At 37.5% G+C, this 21,974-nt stretch overlaps 1 protein-coding gene across 2 annotated transcripts in view; it reads right to left on the bottom strand.

Annotated features, from left to right (window-relative positions):
* The window catches only part of LOC111027501, a 36,002-nt gene extending 17,440 nt beyond the window's left edge, over positions 1-18,562 (bottom strand). The window contains exons 1-2 of one of the 2 annotated variants that reach the window (XM_022305893.1): positions 15,829-18,562; positions 12,547-12,548 (exon numbers count right to left, since the gene is read on the bottom strand). In XM_022305893.1, the coding sequence (XP_022161585.1) occupies positions 15,884-18,088 (2,205 nt within the window). In that variant the 5' untranslated portion in view covers positions 18,089-18,562 and the 3' untranslated portion in view covers positions 12,547-12,548; positions 15,829-15,883. The remainder of the gene's footprint in view (positions 1-12,546; positions 12,549-15,828) is intronic. The other variant, XM_022305892.1, reaches the window with a different exon arrangement.
* Between the last annotated feature and the right edge of the window lie 3,412 nt (positions 18,563-21,974).

Raw genomic sequence — 21,974 nt, 5'->3', positions numbered from 1 at the left:
TTTAATACTTATTAGGCAAATCTCTTTATAAATAACCAAAAACTCTTAGATTGCTTGATACACAACGCCTTCCGGTATTTATTGTATAATTAATAATAACTATAAATTCGTGTAATTTTTTTAATGTAAAAATCTAAAGCTTTCAATCATTTTTTCAGTATATTTCATGAGAGATATTATGCATTTATAAAATCATCGTTTTAAATAATAATTTATATTTTGATTCATATAGTCAGTAGCGGTTTTTTATTTACATATTTTACATTATTTTTTCGGTTGTACAGAAGTGTCGTAATAGGTCGGGAAAATTATGTGGAACACGAAAGAACATTGCAGTATATTATTACTCCGAGAACTCTTTTTGGAGTTGATTTATTTTATTTGTTGAGACAGTGTACTTGGAGCAATAAAGCGTACTGTACGAAATATAATATAGTTTAAGCCAAATTTTTTTCTAACGCATAATACCTATTTGAGTTTCAATCTATAACAGTATTTAATATTTATATTATACGATATTATATCCGCTTTAATCGTTTGTTGTAGGTACCTAGGCGGGCTACGCATATGAACACTGTGCGTCAGTTTGTTATTTAAAATCATATATATCGACGTTCGGCTAAACTAAAAATCATTATCGCAAAAAAAAAATCGCATAAGGTACCTATACGAAAAAACACACGTTATTTATGCTGGACGGCAAAAAAAAATGAAACCACGCCATGAGTGTATATTATTCAAACCAAGAACTAATAAGAAACACAATATATATAATAATACAAAATATACCGGTTCTGCATATTATAAAGATAATCGCTCGAGTATGTTCAAAAAAAAAAAATATCGTATCGACGAAACGCGCGCATTATACGCGATCCATATGGGTACGGCGCGAGTAGGGATAAAGTCCGTCTTTCGGTTTTGGTATAATTCGCATAAATATACATATATATATATGTGTGCGTGTGTGTGTGTGTGGGAAGCAAATCACTGTCAATAAAATATGTAACAACATAAGAAATAATGTTATTATAATTCGCAGACGTTTATTATTATTATTATGAACGAACGAATATTATATTATACCTGCGACTTGTGTTCTCGTATAAAATATAAATGGTATCGTATTCGCCAAGCCGCCGAGTCCTGTTATAATAATATTATATCATGTCGTATATCCTTACGTGCGCGTGCATTGAGCTCCTTATTTTCGTGTGCGCACATAATGCCCATATAAACGGACGAATGCGCGTTAAACCGCAAAATCGTTTGATTATTCGTAACGCACTGTGTAAAGCATCGTTTTTTCTCTCTTCTTTTTTTTTTTTTGCATTATAATAACGTTACACGATTATTGCAAGCGCAATCTCCTCGGCGTTCTTCGACATTAATATCATACTCAGCGAGGTAATTTTTTAATCCTCAGACCGCCGCCGAGAGTCGGTGCGTTTTCGGTGCGCGTATCGCACACATCGTACCCATCGTCATGATAAGGGTATATTATAGCTGCCATCACAGTCCATAATATTATATTATACGCATACATATACATGCGGAAACGCGTTAATTACTCGAGGTAAGCGACACTCGTGATAGCGGCAGACCGTCATTTAACAGACACTAATTTATAATTTTCGCAATAGAATGTTTTCATTATACATATTATTAATATAGTTTGAAGTGTCGATAACACCACATTTGCAAAAATTAGTAACCTTTATTTCAAGATTGTAAGCCAACATGATTTTTCTAAACGTTCGGCGCGTCATAATTCATAATTCTTGAATATCGAATATATTGAATGAATTTTTGTTTTATTGATATGCGTTTAAAGCTTGGATTCATAGCTAGAAGTGAAACGGCCAAGTCCACTTGCAAGTGGAGTACTCTGAAAAGAATGTGGTTTTCACTAAACATACTTGACAGTCGTGAGACCATCTCGACTTTAAATCCTCTTAAATCAAAAAATATTTGTTCAATACTCGATTCTTCAGCTTCCCATCTTTCACCATTACTTTTGAAGATACGTTAGAAAGTAAAATAACGTCTTCGCAGACGTAAAAGTTCAAAATGTTTTGTTTAACCCTCAATAACTTCAAAATTGTAAAGTCAACTCCTCCCTATACCCATAATCATATTATAAAGTAAAAAATGAATGTTCGTTGTGGTAAATTTGGTTGTGCAAATTTAAATACATTGATTCGTATATTCGGGCCAGCAAGGGATACATATGCATAAGCTTATTGGTACATTTTGAACTAGTAGCAAGCTACGCTGCTCTGCATTTTAGGTTTCTTATTTTTTCTCCTGAAGCATAACCCTTCAAATATTAGAGCAATATATTTTCTTTCCCTACGTTGGTAAACTGTAAATCCATGATTATGGTTAAGTTTAATATTTCAAGAAGGTAGAAACAAGAAATTATGTTCATTATACCTATATTATTACATGTTTAATTATTTTTCTTAAATAATATGTCCCTTGCATAGTTGCACTGTGTAAAAAATATAACTTGTAAACATTGTTAAGTTCTTGGTTACTATAAATATTCCAATATTTAAAAAAAAAACGGCCAACCACTATACGACAAAAAATGTCGCATATTAGAACACGATCAAATTCTGTAGAATATATTATAAAAACAATTTTTATCTTTCGAAAAACACAAAAATCGACTTAAAGAAGTACAGCGTAGGCGTGTAGCCGGTTTAATGGATCTCTCTGTATACCGGCCCGATGTATATTATTGTTTACATATTACTATATATATGCCCATACAGGTACACGTCTTATATTATTGTTACTTTTTTATGTTTTCTTGACTCCCGCGGCAACAGCGCTCGTTCACGGTCCACTGATACCCCTGAGCAGTGGCCCCGAGGAGTACCGTGGTACACACACACACACACACACACACACACACTCACACACACACACACACACATAATGTGTCCGACGATACGTCCGTCGTCTGTTTACGCTTGAGCCATGTATGCACTATGCACCACACACGTATAATACTATCGCGCATTGTTTACTTGCGTCTCTCCGCGAGTCTTGGCGGTTGCAGGCCGGGGCACCCGAGAAAAATAATACAATACACAAAAATGGTGGACGCCCATTGTGTAGGACGACGTGTGTGCGTGCGTACATACAAACGCCCGTGTATATAACATATTATACCGGACGGTATACTACACGCATATATATATATATGTATATATATTATATATTATAAACATAGTGTGGCTATAAATACTGTCCCAGTTTTTAACACCGGCGCGCGCCGTGTCAAGGTTAGAAAGTCTTAAGTCGAGTAGATACCCATATATTGTGATATAATTTACAGGTAGTGTATATTGATGTACCTGTATAACATATCTGCAGCTCAGCCGACGTACACCGACGAGACACGCCTGTTGCACCGCTGCCCGGGTTAATTCATTCGGAGTTTGGTGTGTTGTATACTCTGGTGCATTATGTGTGTATGAACAATGTGATGAAACGCAACTGCTGGGGACATCACAGCCACTAGTACGTGTCAAAACGGGATTGCACGGAATTGGTTAAATTCAGTAATAAAATTACTCATCATCCTACGACTGTTCGAATTGTGGTTCCCATACATACAGGTAAAATTCTGAAGATCAGATTACTGTGATTTTCCACCAAAAATATTAGTGGAATTTTTGACTGCTCCAAAGCGAACTACATATAGGTAGAGAATCGTTCGTCGGAAAACCTAATTCAGATTTGTATTTCACCGGTCCAAATATATTTGTAATAATCGAAAAAGAGATCCATTGTGAAGATATGTTTCTGTTTTAGATATATATATATATATGTATAATAAGACAAAGTAACACACTTGAAGTCAAGAAAAAAAGCTGAAAAGAAGAAATTAATCAGCGAACATTATAAATGAAGAGTTAGACGACCGTCAAATATGTCGAGTTGTAAATTCGTTAAAACTGTATGTTGTAAATGTATAAGTATGTTTATGTTATATATATATTATTATGTATTTTAATTAACTTCGACTTATTTGGTATTGAGTTTGGACCTATATAGATTAACTAACAACAAAAACGTGTTGACCAAAACCAAGATATTTTGGACATTCCTAAGTCTCTGTAAAATGTGATAGAAACTGTTGTCGGTTACAACAATTTTCGATTATATTCAGAAAAGTTAAGATTAACATGGTTTAATTATTAAAACTAAAGTTCATTTAGAAACTAGTTTGCATGCACACCTATGTAGACTGCCCGGGAACCAATTCGGTAATGTGGGAACCAACTTGTAGGCGTTCCGTGAAACGACTAAACCACTAAACGATGATATATCGCGGTGAACACGGGTCGAGAGGTTTATAGGAATTTGTAATTCTCGAGTGTACCGCCGATACATTGTGTGGTCAAATTTCAAACCGAAAACAATGGTCCAAAAATCCATAAAATGGTTTTTAATTCGATGCACTCGGAACGATATTTTTTATTTGTACGGGCGCATACATAACCCGTTCACGATAAAAATATCGTAACTGACCGAAATTTGACCAACATGATATTATTATTTTCACTCTATTCTAACGATTCGTAACGATTTTCTTCGTTATTGTCTCGTCCTTCGGTTTTTTCAATCTTATTTCATTTTTTACATTATTTATAATTTTCGTCTCGGTGCTCGTACAGGCACCGCGTTGTACATTGTCTTTCGTTACACGTATACAAACAAAAGAGTTGAGAGTATATTATATTATGTGTACGACATTACGACGTAAATATAATACATATACATATACAACATACACACACACACACATATACATAGGGTACACAATCGCCGGAACTATTAATAATTAATAATAAAGAAAAAAACGTCCCGTTAGATTAATATGGCAATTTTATTTCGCCGAGACTTTTTGAACAAATCCGATCCGTGAAATCCTGACTTAATTTTAAAGATGCCTAATTAGGTATATTACTAAACGTCTACGCCGTCTGATCTCCGATTTCTAAAATCAATTTTAAAACGGTTCATCGGTTACTGGCCAACACGCGTAAGTGTATAATGTGCATTTATTTGCATTGGTAAATTTGTTTGTTATTTTGTATGAATAATGACTAATGGATGGTGTTATGGAATACCAGCTGCGCGTGGATATGTGCACAAACAATAATTTGTATTTTATAATATTCACAGCTCTGAAAAAAATTCATCACTATTTATTTTCTTCTAAGGTTTTATTATTTTTTTTACTGCAGTATAATAAAATGTGTACACAGTACCTACGTCCTACACACATCTTCAGCGTAAGAAACAATAGACGATCCGTCAAGGTCAAGCCGATTTTTTTTTTGTTTCGTACCGGATGATGTAGCGTATAAAAGTCCAAACAACAACAGAACATCATTATTATAATATGCACTCGTACAAAAGTAATGTTTGATTAGGTCTATGCACTATACCAGTCATAATTAATATAACATAATAGCGTAACAGTTGTAACACTTTGGTGTAACTATACGCAGATTATAGTAGTACACATATTATTATATGTATAATATGTACTCGATTTAAGTCGAACAACATATTATTCATTGTAAATATATTTTATACAATCTGTAAGTTAAATTGTTCACAATGAGCGAAAGTGATACGCATAACAGGCAGTTACTTTAGTCTTGCGTGAAGAATCCATCCATTGATGGGACTTTGGGCAGTATGCAGGTATATTTATTCAAATATAGGTGGTCGCCGTACCATGATTTTCAATTCATTCGTCTTCGGGAGTCATTTGCATATATGATGGTAAAAAGTAAGAACTGATGATTCGGAGATAATATGGTATTGTTCAGATGGACACATAGTCTGAAATAAGAATTTGAATCAGCGCGGGAACCGCACAGTATATACAGAATACACTGAGCTCCAATATGCAGACAAGTTAAGTGTCACTCGACGTTCCTCATCTCATTGTCGCCGTACCCGTGTACCATATAGTACCTAACATTATTCTAGAACCTAATAATCTACGTACCAATATACGGGACATTACGAAACAATAAGGCATATTATTAAGGCCTTAAACATAACACTCGACACCATATAGATGATGATCGCAGAGTAGTATGATTTATTGTAAAAGTATTACAATCGTGTATAAAAAAAATTGATAAATAAACAGGTAGGTACTTGTGTGTTTTAAGTAAATGATTTTTAATTTGTTTCAAGTGGAATGTTTGTATAAAGTAACGGTCGTTAAACATAATAATAACGTATTTAAGTGTGGTAGTCCAAGTAAATGCAAGAAAAAAATGTGTCAACAAAATATCAGTGGGTACCAGGTATATGAGGTATCCGCGGCTCCACCTGCTGTGGATTATAAACGTATGTAAATAAGGCGTACGACTTTCAGTGTTCTGTTAATATGTTTTATACGTTCGAAAACGATAGTAGCTGTTATGTGGTAATAACGGCTATTCTAATAAGCATAAGTATACTGTAATATTATTGTCCACCAGAAGAACAGGAAGAAGAAGACGACATTATTTCGCTCTGGTTGCCGTCGTCATCGAGTCGGGCGAAACTACGCGTGGCGCTGACTATGATGCAATTCTGCGGCATATTTTGTGTTTCATTATGATGTAACGTCTACAGGTTTTGTATTTTTCGGGAAACGATAATATTATATTGTTATGCACACGGTCCCCGCCGCCGCCCCGCTCGATCTAGTTACGAATAACCGGCTGCGGTTTGCGGACGGGCGCAACCCGCGAGAGTTCAGACGGTCATCGCGTAATGCTCTGCGCACCTGTACCTATATAATGTTACGGTTTTTTTTTTCCCCCCGTTTTCGTTCCACGGGTATCGATGTGACGGCGACGACACGACGACGACGACGACGGAGAAGACGATATCATCACGACTGTGCCACCATTATTATTATATGTACTATGGCGGATTACTATCACTGCACCGCGACTCGGCTGGGTATCGTCGTCGGGGTTATCGCCCCTCTACAATGGCCGACGCAATATCCGTCATCCCTTTCGCAATAATTCGACTGGTAAACGGCGAGATGGGCTAGGCGACGTGCGATGGCGTGCGGGATAACCGCGAGAGGAGTCTATGCTTTCGAACGCACGAGCGCCACAGTATTACTCGCTACCATTAAAATATTTTAATAATCAGATACCTATTTAATTTTTGTTGCCGTCCTGACCTACACGTCATGAGCTTGAAAACATTTACAAGGTTTTTCTGATTTTAAATATTGTTCCCAAAGAAAAGAAGTGTTCTATATCTGATTTTTTAAAAACTTTTACAATACATATAGCAATGATACAATTATTAAAGGGAGTTTTTCGAATAAATAGTATTCAAGTTCTCAGGCTATATTCAGGGAACAATACATGGAATATATAATATTATGATCCATTTAAAGTAAGAGTGCTCTCTTTATTTCCAAATATACCAACGTTTTGTATGGATCATCCGGTATGTAACAATCTTATTCATATAGTTTTTATATAAACATCAAAGTCTCGAAGCCAAAGTTAAGAAGATATGAACATTTTATTTTGCTCTCCTGGAAAGTAGTAAAAGTGTACGATTGAAGTTTAGCTTCTTTTTTGTTTTATCGGTCCATACAACACATACTTCACCGACGATGACGATAAATTAATAAAACGATTGTCGGAGACTCGACTACGTTGGCGGGGAGGTTCACGTAAATTCGACGTGACCGACGAAAGTGCTACAGGCACTGCCTTATGTAGCAATTCGACTACAGATCACATACGTATTATTAACGGATGTATAAATGCATATAAAAATAAAATACAGCGTGTCTTTAAAGTCTCGTATCACCTCGAGAACGTGTAACACAGATCGATGTAATATTTAAATGTGTTTTTTCCTCGACAGTCATCATATTCATATTATAGGAACGTTTCTGGCGTAAATTTCCCATTTGGCAACTGTTGAAAAAACAGCATTTAAATAATATAAAACATACATTATTTTTTATCGATTTGTCGCGGAGGTTATGATTAGGGTGATCCAGGACTTTTGAGACACACCGTACACGAGTCGTCGTCGACGAGCTTCGGGTACGTCACGCCGCAGTCGTGTCTGGGAATATTGATGTATATAAATGAGACGGTCGTCCTCCTCCACCTCATCATCGATTTAAATGTATGCAAAGTCTGTATATTGGCGAGGGCCGGAAGAGACTGTGATGGCTGTGACGGGAATCACTTAAGGGAGGGACTAGAGCGACACGACGACGATGACGCATCCAGGCGGCGGCCTACTGCCTAGGTATACAATATTATACCTAGGTATATATTGTATATAATATATAGTTGTACGGCTTATAAGTTATATTATACTTTAATGTGTCTTCGTGTCGGCCAGGCGTGACTGCAGCGCGTTCGTGAAGAGAGTGAGTGAGTGAGTGAGTGAGTGTGAGAGAGAGAGGGAGAGAGAGAGAAAGCGAAAGAGAGAAAACCGAAATAATAACTCACGAAAAAAATATATAAGACGGAGCAAATCGGTATTGTATTATTTTAATACATGTTCACCTACCTATGTGTATATATATAAATATATAATATTATCGATTATATTACGCAGTTGCCGCGTATATATTATTGATATTATTATTATTATTATCGTCGTCGCGCGCGTAGGTACATCACAACATGTATAATTCAACGTATTTTTTTGTAGCGTAGGTACACTGACTCTTTGACGAACAATATAATATAACATACGATTATGGCAGAAGAAGAATACCTAATATACCTATAATATATTATATACCTATATTATATGCACGTCGTATAATATTATAGGTACTCTTTCTTTCTCCGCAGTTGCAGCGGTCACCTGCAAATATGGTCGTATTTTTCGATATTTTGTACGTTTATATATGGGCAAACCGTCGCGGTGCGAGACGAACATAGAACATAATACTATTATATTATAATGATGACTTATACCTATTACCTACTGAGTGATTTTTTATCGAATAACACTCGCATTTTGAACAGAACATTTTTCACTTGATTTTAGGTGGTTACAAAACAACATTTTTGAATATTATCGTTACACTATTTTAAGTGTTTACATATTTTTAATTAAAACATATATTTTGAATTCATTTTAAACTCGTACATGGTAATAATTATACATCGTCGAATTCTCGTCAGTGCCCCGGAACGATCCGTCGATGGCGCTTTTCACCGGGGCGAATCACATTGTTTCGCGTTAAAACGCAATAGAAAAACGTTTGAAAGAACAAATCGACACGCCGCAGACACGGAGGTGACGATTCTTTTGACAGCGTACAAGTTTTTCCGTGAATTCCACACTGTTTGATAACACAATAATGTTGTACAATGACCGCCACCTGTTGCCGGGTAGCTACGCGTGTGACGTATATTACAATTAGGACATGGTTCGTTTAGGGTGATATGAAACGTCCCCATTTTTAATCAAAATTAAGGGATATGAATTCAATAAAATAATGTACTTAGACATAAAAAAAAATCAGTGCAACAATTATGATAATATACCGGTTATTTTAAAGGTGAACATTCATTTTCTCGAAGAGTATTAACGTTTTTTGAATTTTTTCTTGGATAATTTTAAATTAATACGAGTAGGTACCTACTCATAAAGTACCTAAACTTGGTTATAACTGTAATTATCGTATAATTTACCATGCTAGTTCCATATTCTCAGAAAAATATATTGCTTAGCAATATGAAATTCAAAATGTACATAATATGCTTTCATTCAAAATAGTAAATACTAATATTTTTTTCCAACATTTGTTGGACATATTTCAAAAAAATATTAATTTTTGTCGACGTAAAGGGTTAACGACTGTTTAATATCAATTGGTTAGTACATCCAGCGATGTCCGTTTTCGAGGTAAGATGAGAATCGCGATTCCGATTTCAGTTCGTTATCGCAGCGGTGGGTAATATTATTGTTGTGGCAAATCGCATCTAAACGATTCTTGATTACTGTTGTTCGTCCCGCGGAAGCGGTCGTGAATGACGCAGCTCAATTCGATGTACCTATATACTAACATAGAAAATCACTGTCGGCGGAGTGGGCACGTAATGACAAACCGTTACCGTGGTTAGATGTGTACGCAGTACATAATATATACATTGTAATTTATATCGTATTCGTCTGGAAGTCGCAGTCGTCATTGTAATCGAAAGCCGATCATAAATGACACGATTCTGTAAGATCGCGAGTGTCACCGAACAACCATATTATATTGTGGCAGTGTGTCTACTGCCTTGCTATACAGTATACGGTATACGGTATACTATCACAGTACCACCACTCGATATTATGTTTTATTGTTGTATCATAATATTGTTATTAATTGTTACTTAATAGTTTATATTATTTTACCTAGCGTTTTGGTAATATATTTGGTCCATCCAACTATTACGCATCGACCGTATAATATTATTATTTTAATAGGTCTATTTGTTTCTGTTATTTTTTCCCGCGCTATGTGTATGTATGCGTGATCGTGCTCATTGCGAAATTTTTCCTTAATAGAACAATAGTAATACCCACTACAGACTGCCGTCGACAGAAAATTGTTTTCATCACGAAAATCGCCTATAGGACTTAAAAGAAAACGAATTCGTCGTGTTTCGTAACGAATTGTCGTTATGGCTGTTTGACTACGAACTATTGGTATAATAATGGTGTTGTAGGTATATAATAATATGTATGCCAATAAAATAAATATATATATATATATATATATGCATATTTTACTGTACTCGGCGAACACGACCCATTTCAAGATGTAGTGGGAAAAAACCATGGCAAAATGTCTATGCACTTTCACACAAAATATGGTGTTTACTATTTAATCGATAGATCGTATATATGTATATACGCGTGACGCAAATGTTCTGTATAATTATGGCGTATGCCAGTGTGTGTGTGGAGGGGGCTAAATCTTTTAATAAGACGTATAAATCATTTTTTTTTCAAGTTCCCTGAGTATTTAATTTATTGTTCTATCTACGTCTTGGACGGAATTTCAATGCGCAGGAATATTGAACATAGGCATATAATACATATTATAGCTCATTGCAGATGAAAAAGTATGTTTTGCATTATCCCTGTGAAATAAAGAATTAATTGTTTGTGACTTGTCATACGAAGAAATCGTCAAATTCTACTTAAATGTAAAACCTACTGCAAATGGCGGGTGCCGGGTAGCGCGGGGGAGCAACTGGTATCGTTGATTTAAACGATAAAAACTAAACATCCTCTCACCCCACCGCACTACCGAACGAATTTCAATAATTGCACCATTGCGCGACGTGTGTATAGTCCGTGCTGCACTAGACAGATAAATCGTTCGAGTGCGACCAAAAATCGTACGCCGTCGAATAATAGGTCCACTGACACAATTGTAACGGATGTTAATGTGAACGTGTTATAAACGGTCATTGATTAATTTTACGTGGATGCTTAACTCCGGTCGATTCGTGCATTAGACGCGTTGTGAAGAGTTTAGAATATTAATTTATCTATCGAACGCGTACCTATGTATATATAATATATACTGCCGACGAGGAATGGGAAGGACGGTGGCGGCTACACCAAGAAAGTGGCACAAGAGGGCATTGCAGAGGAAAGTCGGAACTTAGCCCCCGCGGGGGCTCCTATATATACACTCGACAGGTTGCCGGTTTTGGGGTCACCTGTGGTTTTATATTTTACTCGTTCGACGGTCATCAATATTCACGTTTGACTGCACTGTACAGCGGCCACGATTATTATCATTTTTACTGTAACACACATTTCTATGTATACACACATTATATAGGTAGGTACCTACACTCATCGTTTTGTCTTATAATTACTGTTCGGTTTCTACTGGCGATTATAATGCGTTTTGTTTGGCCGACAACCGCGTCGCTTTTATTTGAAGGCGGTGGTGGTGGACGTCAAACAATTTTATGGTCCGTTTGATTGTGATTTAAATTTTACAGCACAATGCTCCATCATTCGACTGAAGTTCGAGCATATATATAGTAAACTTTTCCGCATACGTCTTCCGGGTAAAAACAAAGCCGACGAGCAGTAATACCGTCGATATTAAAATAAACTCGTATGCCTTATACAGCGCGTGGTGATTGCAATACTTTCATTTGATAATGGAATTTTAATAACTGTTTAGAAATCCTAGTGGATCTGTGTATTATATCGTATACACGATTTAATGTACTAAATTCTCTAAACATTTCTATACAGCGGCAGCAATCGCGAGATAGGTACACCGAGGTATAAAACCTGTCCACAGAATCAGTGTCACTGCAGCAGCAGCGTGTAATATAGCCTACTCGCCGATACTTTCTTCGGATAATCGGATATGTATCTATACTCGCCTAAACAATAATGAGTTAAGTATAATATTTAGGTAAACAATCCGTGCACGCGTGAACGATATGTGGTTTGGATCCGAGGGGATAATAATAATACAACTGCAGCACAAAACTCTCATCCGGTCAAGGTTCGACTGCAGGAATAGTTTCGGACAATAAACGGTTCAGGACTGTTGACCGTAGGAAAAATATTGGATTTGTACCAAGACCTATCTCATTACCTTACGCCACCGCCGCCGACGTCGTCGTCGTGTTATTATACCATTATATGTTATATAGGTATCCCACCAGATCCGCCTATCCAACTGCCACGCCTCTACGACCGCCGTCTGCTGTAGGAATGCTGGTGCACATTCCGGAGCGACCGCTTTAAAACCCATGACACCGTCGAATTTATTATTATACATATATGCACACACACTCGGCGCTCTCTGTATAATATATTTTAAGAGCAGGCTTCTAAACAATATCGCTTGTGCCAGTCGTACGCATATTATTGGAAAAACAGTCGAAAAGAAGCCACTAGCTTACAAAATGTTTATTTATTTATCGTTTCTATGTGGATAATATTATACTATTAAATTGTGCCTGCACAACGGAGACGCGTAATAGCGTCCGTCGCGTTGTTTTATTACAGATACGAGCGGTTTGTGGTTTTGCGGCATGCTATCGGTTCACACGCGGTGGCCTTTCAAAACCATACTTACACGAATGGTATAATAATATGATAATATTATAAAAACCACAAAACGATATTATAATACCTATACATATACGCGAGCTACATGTACACTGTACACGCGTGGGCAGGTATTACCCTGGGTGGGTATATGCCTACGATATCCACCGCATTGAGTATATTATACGTACACTTACTACTGCGTACGTATACCTACACAATGATAATAGTAATAATAATAATATGATATGGATGACGACCACCGTTTGCGTCTGTCGTGGGCACAGAATTACGCGTTTACGCCCCCACCGAGCGACACGGCATTTAAAATATTTACACATTGTAAGGCCAAACTACGTTATGGCCGGCCGTCATATTTACAGCATAATTACTTAACGCGACGCGACGGTGGGAGACTTTAACTACCGAATGTTACGTAACTGTCTATACATAATATAATATTATACCTTTACGCCTAATGTATTTATTCGAACGCGCAATATGCTCCTGCAGCCGCGCACTTTCAAAACGCGCCACTTACAGCAGTATACCATTATGTATATACCTACGCAGCAACCGCGGTAATAGAGGTGTTCGCTTATGATACGACCGTCGTATTATTATTGTCGTTGCGAAGGCTCAAAAATGTGTGTTTACGTTTTTTTTTAATTATTTGTATTTTTTAAATTTCTTTTCACGCGGAACGGGCAAGGCGCATTTTATTTTATTATTAAGATAATTATGTATTGTGATAACGACGCAAAATACGAACGAGCCTATTTAGCGCATAATTATACATGGACTACAGTGTCCACAGTCGGCGAAATCGCAGTAAATTGATTCACAATAATAGTACCGACGTAATAGGTTCTCATTCATAAAGTTGCAACACCGTGTACCATTTATAAACGACATTTATTTCGTTGACCCACTGCAGTAAGTTGCGGTCGATATTGACGATAACCCTTAATAATTTATAACTTGTCGTTTTGTCCGTAGGAATGTAGGATATACACATTCTATATTATATATAGTTACATAACACAACCAGTAACCGTAATAACTGATGTATCAAGTACAAGTAAGCGGCTAAGATGTAATACTGTATACACAATAATTGTACGTAAAATGTACGAATAAAGTCTAAATGATTGTAATTATTGCGTTTTTACTTTTTACTAGAGCCCTCAAATGTTATTTATGTTAACATTATTTTTACTATATTTACCTTATACCATATCTTACAGTCACGCAGACACAAATTAATTCATCTGTGCACTGTTACCAAAACTAATTAGCTAATTACCAAGATTTTTTTAAGTGCGTTTTCGTTCATGTTTATCTTACGAACGAGTTACATAAAAATATGTATTATTATGTAAACACAAATTATTTTTACGCTCTCTATAAGCTTTTCGAATATATTAAGTTTTAATTATAAACTATTAATAACATATTATTTTTGTTTCGTAATTTTTTTTTTAAATATTTAAATATCATCGTTTTACCTACTGTACAGAATACGACTGACCATTTACTACTATTTATAGTATTTAATCTTTATTAGTTATAACTTAAAATCTAATGAATATTAACTACCGATTACAACGAGTGTTGTTAATAAATAATAACATTTGATTACCGTTACCATACTCGTTGAAATTTTATTTTACTTAAAATGTGTACAGCCTATAAACATACAATTTTTTTATCAAATAAAACAATCGAGGTAGTAAATACTACATTAATCGAAGGACTTGAAAAACTACCACTAATATTTTATAGACGTGTTAAAGAAAATAAATATTTGAAGATTTAATACCGAACGATAAATATTGTCAACCTGATTCGTGAAATAAAATATTACTAAATCGTCCAAACTGCCGTTTAATTTAGCGTACAATTATTATTATTGTCAATAAACTAGGTAAGTAAAACGAGAAAAGTCACGACAGTAAGTTACTGTGTAGTTTTGAGCACTATACATATAGTATGGCATATTATTATAATATCCAGTAGTACCTAATTAAGTTTGTTGTTGTGTTTCAGAGTTGAACGATTATTACACGCGTTTCTGCAATATTAACCTAAAGTAGCGATTTCCATATACGCTCACCTATAATACATTTCGCTTGCATGATGTGTGCGTATGTACCTAATACTGTCGAATATTCGCATTTCGAAATCAACATTAATTTATTATTACCGAAACTATAATATAGTGTCGTGACTCGGGGCTACATAATATACATTCGAGAACAACAATATAATATTATAATAATATGATTATGATGATATTATATCGACACACGCGCGTGCACATCAAGCCGTATTGAGTCAGGTTTTCGCTCCAGAGGAAAAATGAAGGTATAATATCGGAAAAGGACAATACGCGATCGTTAAGGCTATATTATAGTACCATGGGGAGGGGCTCGACGGGATGGTACACAATAATTATATTATATTATTACCAAGCGAATATTCTCGTTTGCGGCGGCGGCAGTTGAGAGGGTTATAATTAATAATATAATAATATAATATATTACAATAATGTAAGAGAGACGGTTCACACAATAATACAAAATCTAATCTATACCGACGGCGAAGTGTATGATAGTAAAACGATTAAATATTAATATAAATTATAAAATAAAATAATATATAAAATTATGTGCAGTATAACTGTGAATCGTTGTTTACCTGCAGGCGGTCGTAGTTCCGGTCCGCTGTGACGTCAATAATATCATGGTGGTCGTTATCGCTTCGTCTTGACGGGCCTCTGATGGTGCGCCTGCACGTTGTTACTCTGCTTTTGGTGGTGCACCACCTGGTCAGCGCGGTCCAGCTCGTCGCCCGACAGCTCAAGGTCCTGCATCATCTGCATGATCTCTCGTTCCTTTTTGATGTCCACCTTGTTCGGCACCCCGTCCACGCCGTTTGGCACGATTGGCGGAGCAGCGAACTTAAGGTTGGCCAGCGATCCATACGACCGGGATCGGTGCTCCTGACGGATCGAGTACGAGAACGCACGCTCATTGAGGTGACCCTTCCGCCGGTAAATTCCGGTGCTGTACACCGAGTCCTCCGTGTCGTCCGTCATGATGTCGTCGTGTCCCGGCGACATCATTCCGTTGCCGTTGACCCTGTGCCCGTTGACGGCCATCTGAGGTGGACCAGAGGGCGGTGGCGGCGGTTGATGCTGTTGATGCTGTTGTATCATCATCATACCGCCTCCACCTGCGCCGCCGTTGACCATCAACTGCGGCACCATCAGCGGTGGCATCATCCCGTTGACCGAGTCCTTGGATTTCTTGTCCTTTTTGCCTTTCTTGTTCTTGGGCGCCGGCCCGTTATTGTTAATGTTGTTGTTCATGTGATTGACGCTGTTGGCGTACTGCTGCATCAAGTACGCCTCGTGTGGGAAGTGCTCTGGTTGATAGGACGCGACCGGACTCAGGGGCCGAGCGGACGGCATGTATATCGGTTCTTCCATGGCCATCGGCACAGGGACAGGCATTCCATTCTTGGACTTTTTACCGGTGTGCATGTACATGGGCACCGGCATGTAGTTTGCTGGGATCATGCCCGGTCTGGGTACAGGCATCATGCCTGGTTTCATCTTGTGCATTTTCTTGGGGTGCGGCAATGTGGTGGGCACCATCATAATGGGCGGTGGAGGTGGAGGCTGCATCATTCCTGGATGGTGTTGATGTGGGTGGTGCGGTGGATGCGGGTGATGTGGGTGATAGCCGTTGACGGGCCTAAGCATGGTGCCGCCCCCACCGTTGGAGTATATGTGGTTGGGCGGCGGTGGAGGTGGTGGATGCTGCTGATACTGCATGAACCCTCTAGGTGGTCCCCGGCTTGCCATGGTGCCGTTGAGCGACACCGAACTGCGGCCGCCGTGCACAGATCTCATCAGCGAACCGTTCATTGATGGCGCGTACAAGTCTTCACGACTTCCACCGGTCGGCGTTCTCTTACGACGCGGCCTTTCCTTAGCCTTCTTCGTCGCTGACTTATTGCTGTCGTCCCTGACCGGTGGCGGTGGCGGCGGTGGTGGTGCGCCCCCGACCAGTTGCCTGGGCCTGCTGGATCGCGAGCTGCGCATCGTGTTTCCGGCTCCGTACAAATCTTCTTTTTCCGATATGTCTTTGGTGCTGCCCACCCACACTTTGTGATTCTCGTCACCGTTGCACTCGGACAGGTCGTCGATGGAATTCGTGGACGCTTCCAGCATGGTGATGCCGTTCGAGTGGGCGCTGTTGAGGGTTAGCGTGCTTCCGGCTGCCCCGCCGCCGTTGGTCATGCGCCGCCAGCCCTCCACCTTCTCGATAGTGTTGTTGCCCACCGACCTGTTGGTCCGTACCGTGCCGTATATACTGTTGCCACCGGCACCGTTGGCAGTGCCGTTCGTGCCACCGCCGTCCGATTGTTTGGCGTACGACGAATCGGCGTAAGCGTGGAAACAGCATCGAACCAACGCGTTAGCGGCCATCTCACGCTTGCATATGAACGTGTGACACTCGAGTACCTTGATGCCGGAAGTCCGGCGCAGTATGGCTGCGAACAATGGTGGATGGTTCGGGTTTGGAGACCGGGCGAACGGAGAATCCAGCGGCAGGAATCGCGGCTGCGAGGACCCGTTAGACTTTTCGGGCACCAGGACGAACCGGACTGCGGCGCAGTAGTGCAGCGACTCGATAGGGAAGAACCGAGTGATCTTCTTGTGGTTCTCGTCTACATTCTCTAGTAAGAGGCCATTGCTCCAAACGCTCAGCCAAGAGTCGATACCGCGGGCCCCCAGGGCCCCCTGTTCCGGGTATAGCTCCTTGAGCGGCTCCTGAATGCCCTGCAGCCCATCCTTAGTGATGTGCGGCACAGCCGATCCCAGGTACAGTACCCGGCACCGACAGATGGGCGTCGAGTCGGACGGTCTCATCATCATCATCATGCTCATGGCGGCGGCCGACGGACCTCGCGCCCACTACCGTTCGACGATCGGCTACCTACTTCTCTTTGCGAGACCGGCGGTAAGGTGCGTCGTATTCACTGTTTCGTTTCTGTGTTATATTCGTGTGTGCGCCCGCCGGGGTTTACAAATATTTCACATGCCCTGTAACGCGATTAGACGACGGATCACTCACATCACGGGTCACAAGCGCACAGATGGATCCCGCGGGTATACCTATCCGAAATGCGGTCGGTGTAGGACGGAAGATAATATATGCGGTTAAAACTGAGAAGATATCGGTATTTGACCTACCGACGTGGTGTGTTCGGCACACGTGAAACGCGACACGAAAACTCGACGAAACTACAAAATAACAGAACACGGCTGCGCAAAACGAGACGCGATTGCGGACGGTGTGCCCCGTAGACTGACGGCGGAGCGGTAGTCGTCGGTCGCCGGCGACCTGTCGTGCGAGTTTACCGAGCGGCGGTCCCCCACCGACGCCGCCGACGAGCCGCGCGTACCGTTCCACAGGTAGTGCTGCAGGTAATATTAATAATATACCGCGTTGTACACGGTCTCCGTGGATATAGTTGGAGAGAGAGAGAGAGAGAGAGAGAGAGAGAGAGAGAGGAGAGAGAGAGAGAGAGAGAGGGAGAGAGAGAGAGAGAGAGAGAGAGAGAGAGAGAGAGAGAGGAGAGAGAGAGAGAGAGAGAGGGAGAGAGAGGTATATTATGTTATTCGACCGGGAAGACCGAACGAGTCGCGTTCTGTACCTACCCAACTCTGGCGGCGGCAGTCGTACCAGAGGTACCGGTTCGCCTGCGCCGTCGGTAATAATAATAATAATAAAAATATATTATAAGTTTGTTTGCGTGTGTACAGGTTGTATGTGGTATTGTGGTATGTACAGAGGTTCGTCCCATCGACGTCCGTACGCGGTTTTTTACTCACCGACCGCGGTTCGTCCGGAAAAAAAGACTTGCGCGCCGACGGCGACGAGCAATCTGACAATGTTTTCTTATTTCGTTTAAGCGTCTTTTTTTTCTCCCAAGCGATACAGTGTTACAATATTTTGTTATTATATGTCTCTGTAACTTAAAAGATTAATTCATTGGTCGATGGCCCGAAAGCCGCACTGCGCCAGTTTGTGTTGAGATAATAATACTTTCAAAGTTATAGACTTTTTTATTTTATTTCCGTAACTATAAAGAATGGAATGTGTATGATAGTTACACGACACTGCAAATTGATGTTGTTAGATTTCTTATAGGTATTAGTGGTGGATCGTTTAAGTGGTAAAAGGTGCAATAGCTCCGAGCAACTCATTTTGGAAGTAGCAAATTATAATGCTTAATTCTTAAATTATAAATTATACATTATTATTTTATAATGCTGCAGATATGTTTTTAATTTTTAACATTTAAAGCAAGGCGAAGAGGTCAGTGATGGCGTGCTGCTGTATAATAATAAAAAAATACCATCTGTAAAATAAAGCAGTAAATACATATGTGTACCTTGGCAAAACAATTTTATCTATATTATATCTATAACAATAATTTCGAATTAAAATATTTATAGTATTATTAGCAAGGCTGGGCATTAACGCGTTAATAAGTTAAAGTTAAGTTAATTTAACTTTTTAACTTAATAAGTTATTTTTTTTTATGTTTATTAACTTAATTAATAAATTTAGGAGCATTTAAATTTACTTTTGATTAACTTGAGTTAATTTTACATTTAAACAAGTTAAGTTAATTTTAATTTTAATTATTATGTTATGTGTTTTCAATTTTTTTAATTCATGTAAAATTACGAATATTATCAATGCCTGTTATTTTGCCATCGTCGCCAGTTGGTGGTTATAACTTATAGCTACAGATATTCCTATGAATAATTATGAACTATTTTGGTAATATTATATTTGTTTTATACATTATTATTATTATATTATTTTACATTATTATTATTAAGAATTAATATCTATATAGAAAATAACGCTAAACGGACTAGACTGTTATGTGGTAGTAGTGTAATACCCCGTTTATTTTTGTATAATTTATTATTAGTTCGACGTTTTCGTCGATTTCACCGAAATCTAGAATTCCCGCATGGACGCCTAGTGACTAGTGGTGGTAAATCCATAAGAAGAAAGATCAAAAAAGATCAAGAAAGAAAAAAAGGTGTGAAAAAGAAGGCAAAAAGATGTGCAAAGAAAGTAAAAATGTGTGAAGAATGAAAGTAAAAAGGTTTGATAAAATTAGTAAAAATTAGTGAAAAATTAGTAAAAAGGTGTGAAAAAATTATTAAAAGGTGTGAAAAAATTAGTAAAAGTTGTGAAAAAAAGAAAGTTAAAAGGTGTGAAAAAATTAGTAAAAAGGTGTAAAAATTAGTAAAAATTAGTGAAAAATTAGTAAAAAGGTGTGAAAAAAGAAATTAAAAAGGTGTGAAGAATGAAAGTAAAAAGGTTTGATAAAATTAGTAAAAATTAGTGCAAAAATTAGTAAAAGGTGTGAAAAAATTAGTAAAAAGGTGTGAAAAAATTAGTAAAAGATGTAAAAAAGGTGTGAAAAAATCAGTAATAATTCGTGTTTCCATATTCGATATCGATACATATTATTATATATCTGTTACAACTACTAATACTGTCATTTCCAGGTTTTATTATAATATTAAAATTAGTCCGTGTCACGACTCACGATGAAAAAATGAAAAATATCTTTAATCGCGGTTCGTGTTCTTGTCATATTGATAATCTAACAACCCATACAGGCCTACCGCTAATTATCGTGTATTAGTAATAACTACTAATAAGTATTCAGTATTCAGTAATCACTGTATGAGTATAAAAATAAATACGCTACTCAGTATTGTACTCGCCTATACTTCGACTTCGACTAAAATATAAAGACGCGGTTAGGTTAAACTAACGCGACCATTTTCGAGTTTGTACAATCTGGTATCAGTCTACATTTTCCGTATAGTATACTGTTAGCTTTTTGAAGACATAAAATAATAATAGTTCTTTGGTGTAATAACATGAACAATTTTGGGTACGAATATTTTAATTTTTCCTATATGAAAACAAAAAAACTTTTTTTAACTTAACTTGAGTTAAAATGTTAATATTACATTTTGGTTAACTCTTAACTTAGTTTAATTGATAGAACATTTTGAATTAACTTTTAGCTATTAACTTGATTTAGATTTTAATTTAACTTAACTGAGTTAAAAAAAATCATTAACTTGCCCAGCCTTGATTATTAGTGTGCAGAACTAATAAGTCTTAGCATAATAAACGTATAACAAATTAAAAAATCTAAAGGAACAATAATAGGCTTCATAACTAAATAATACTTTAAAAAAATAATAGGAAAGCAATGGAAATGTCAAAACATTTAAAAAAAAATCCTAATCTACAAGATAATCTGTTCAAATTGTTGAAAAAATTAAAAAAATTATATCAATACTGCAAAGTTTCGTAGATTATTTATTGAACCTTCCATTTTTAAATTGTTTTTGAATTTTGTAATGGAAAGATTTCCCAACGGATTTCAAAACAAATCCAGGGACTTTACAAATCTTGTTGCTGCGGGCAGCGTAAGTGTTTGAAATAAATATAATTCGTATTTGTGTCACAGTATTCAGTTACAAGTTTTCAGTATCGATTTGTTACAACGGACAATACGATAATAACTTATAATGCCTACAGTAAATAACTTAAAACGTCTGATCGTTGTTAATTAATTCCTCAAAATTAAATTTAAATGATTTAATAATGTTTTGAATGATAAATTAATCAACATTTTGAAAAAAATAAATAAATTTTCTTATTTTTTTTTCAATTTCTATTTAAAATAATTTTTTTTTTTTTATTAATTTTTTTCCAATT

Source organism: Myzus persicae, unplaced genomic scaffold (genome assembly GCF_001856785.1).
Source record: "Myzus persicae strain clone G006 unplaced genomic scaffold, MPER_G0061.0, whole genome shotgun sequence".
NCBI lineage: Eukaryota > Metazoa > Arthropoda > Insecta > Hemiptera > Aphididae > Myzus > Myzus persicae.
The sequence above is the reverse complement of the archived record's forward strand: the minus strand, read 5'-3'. Positions and strand labels throughout refer to the sequence as shown.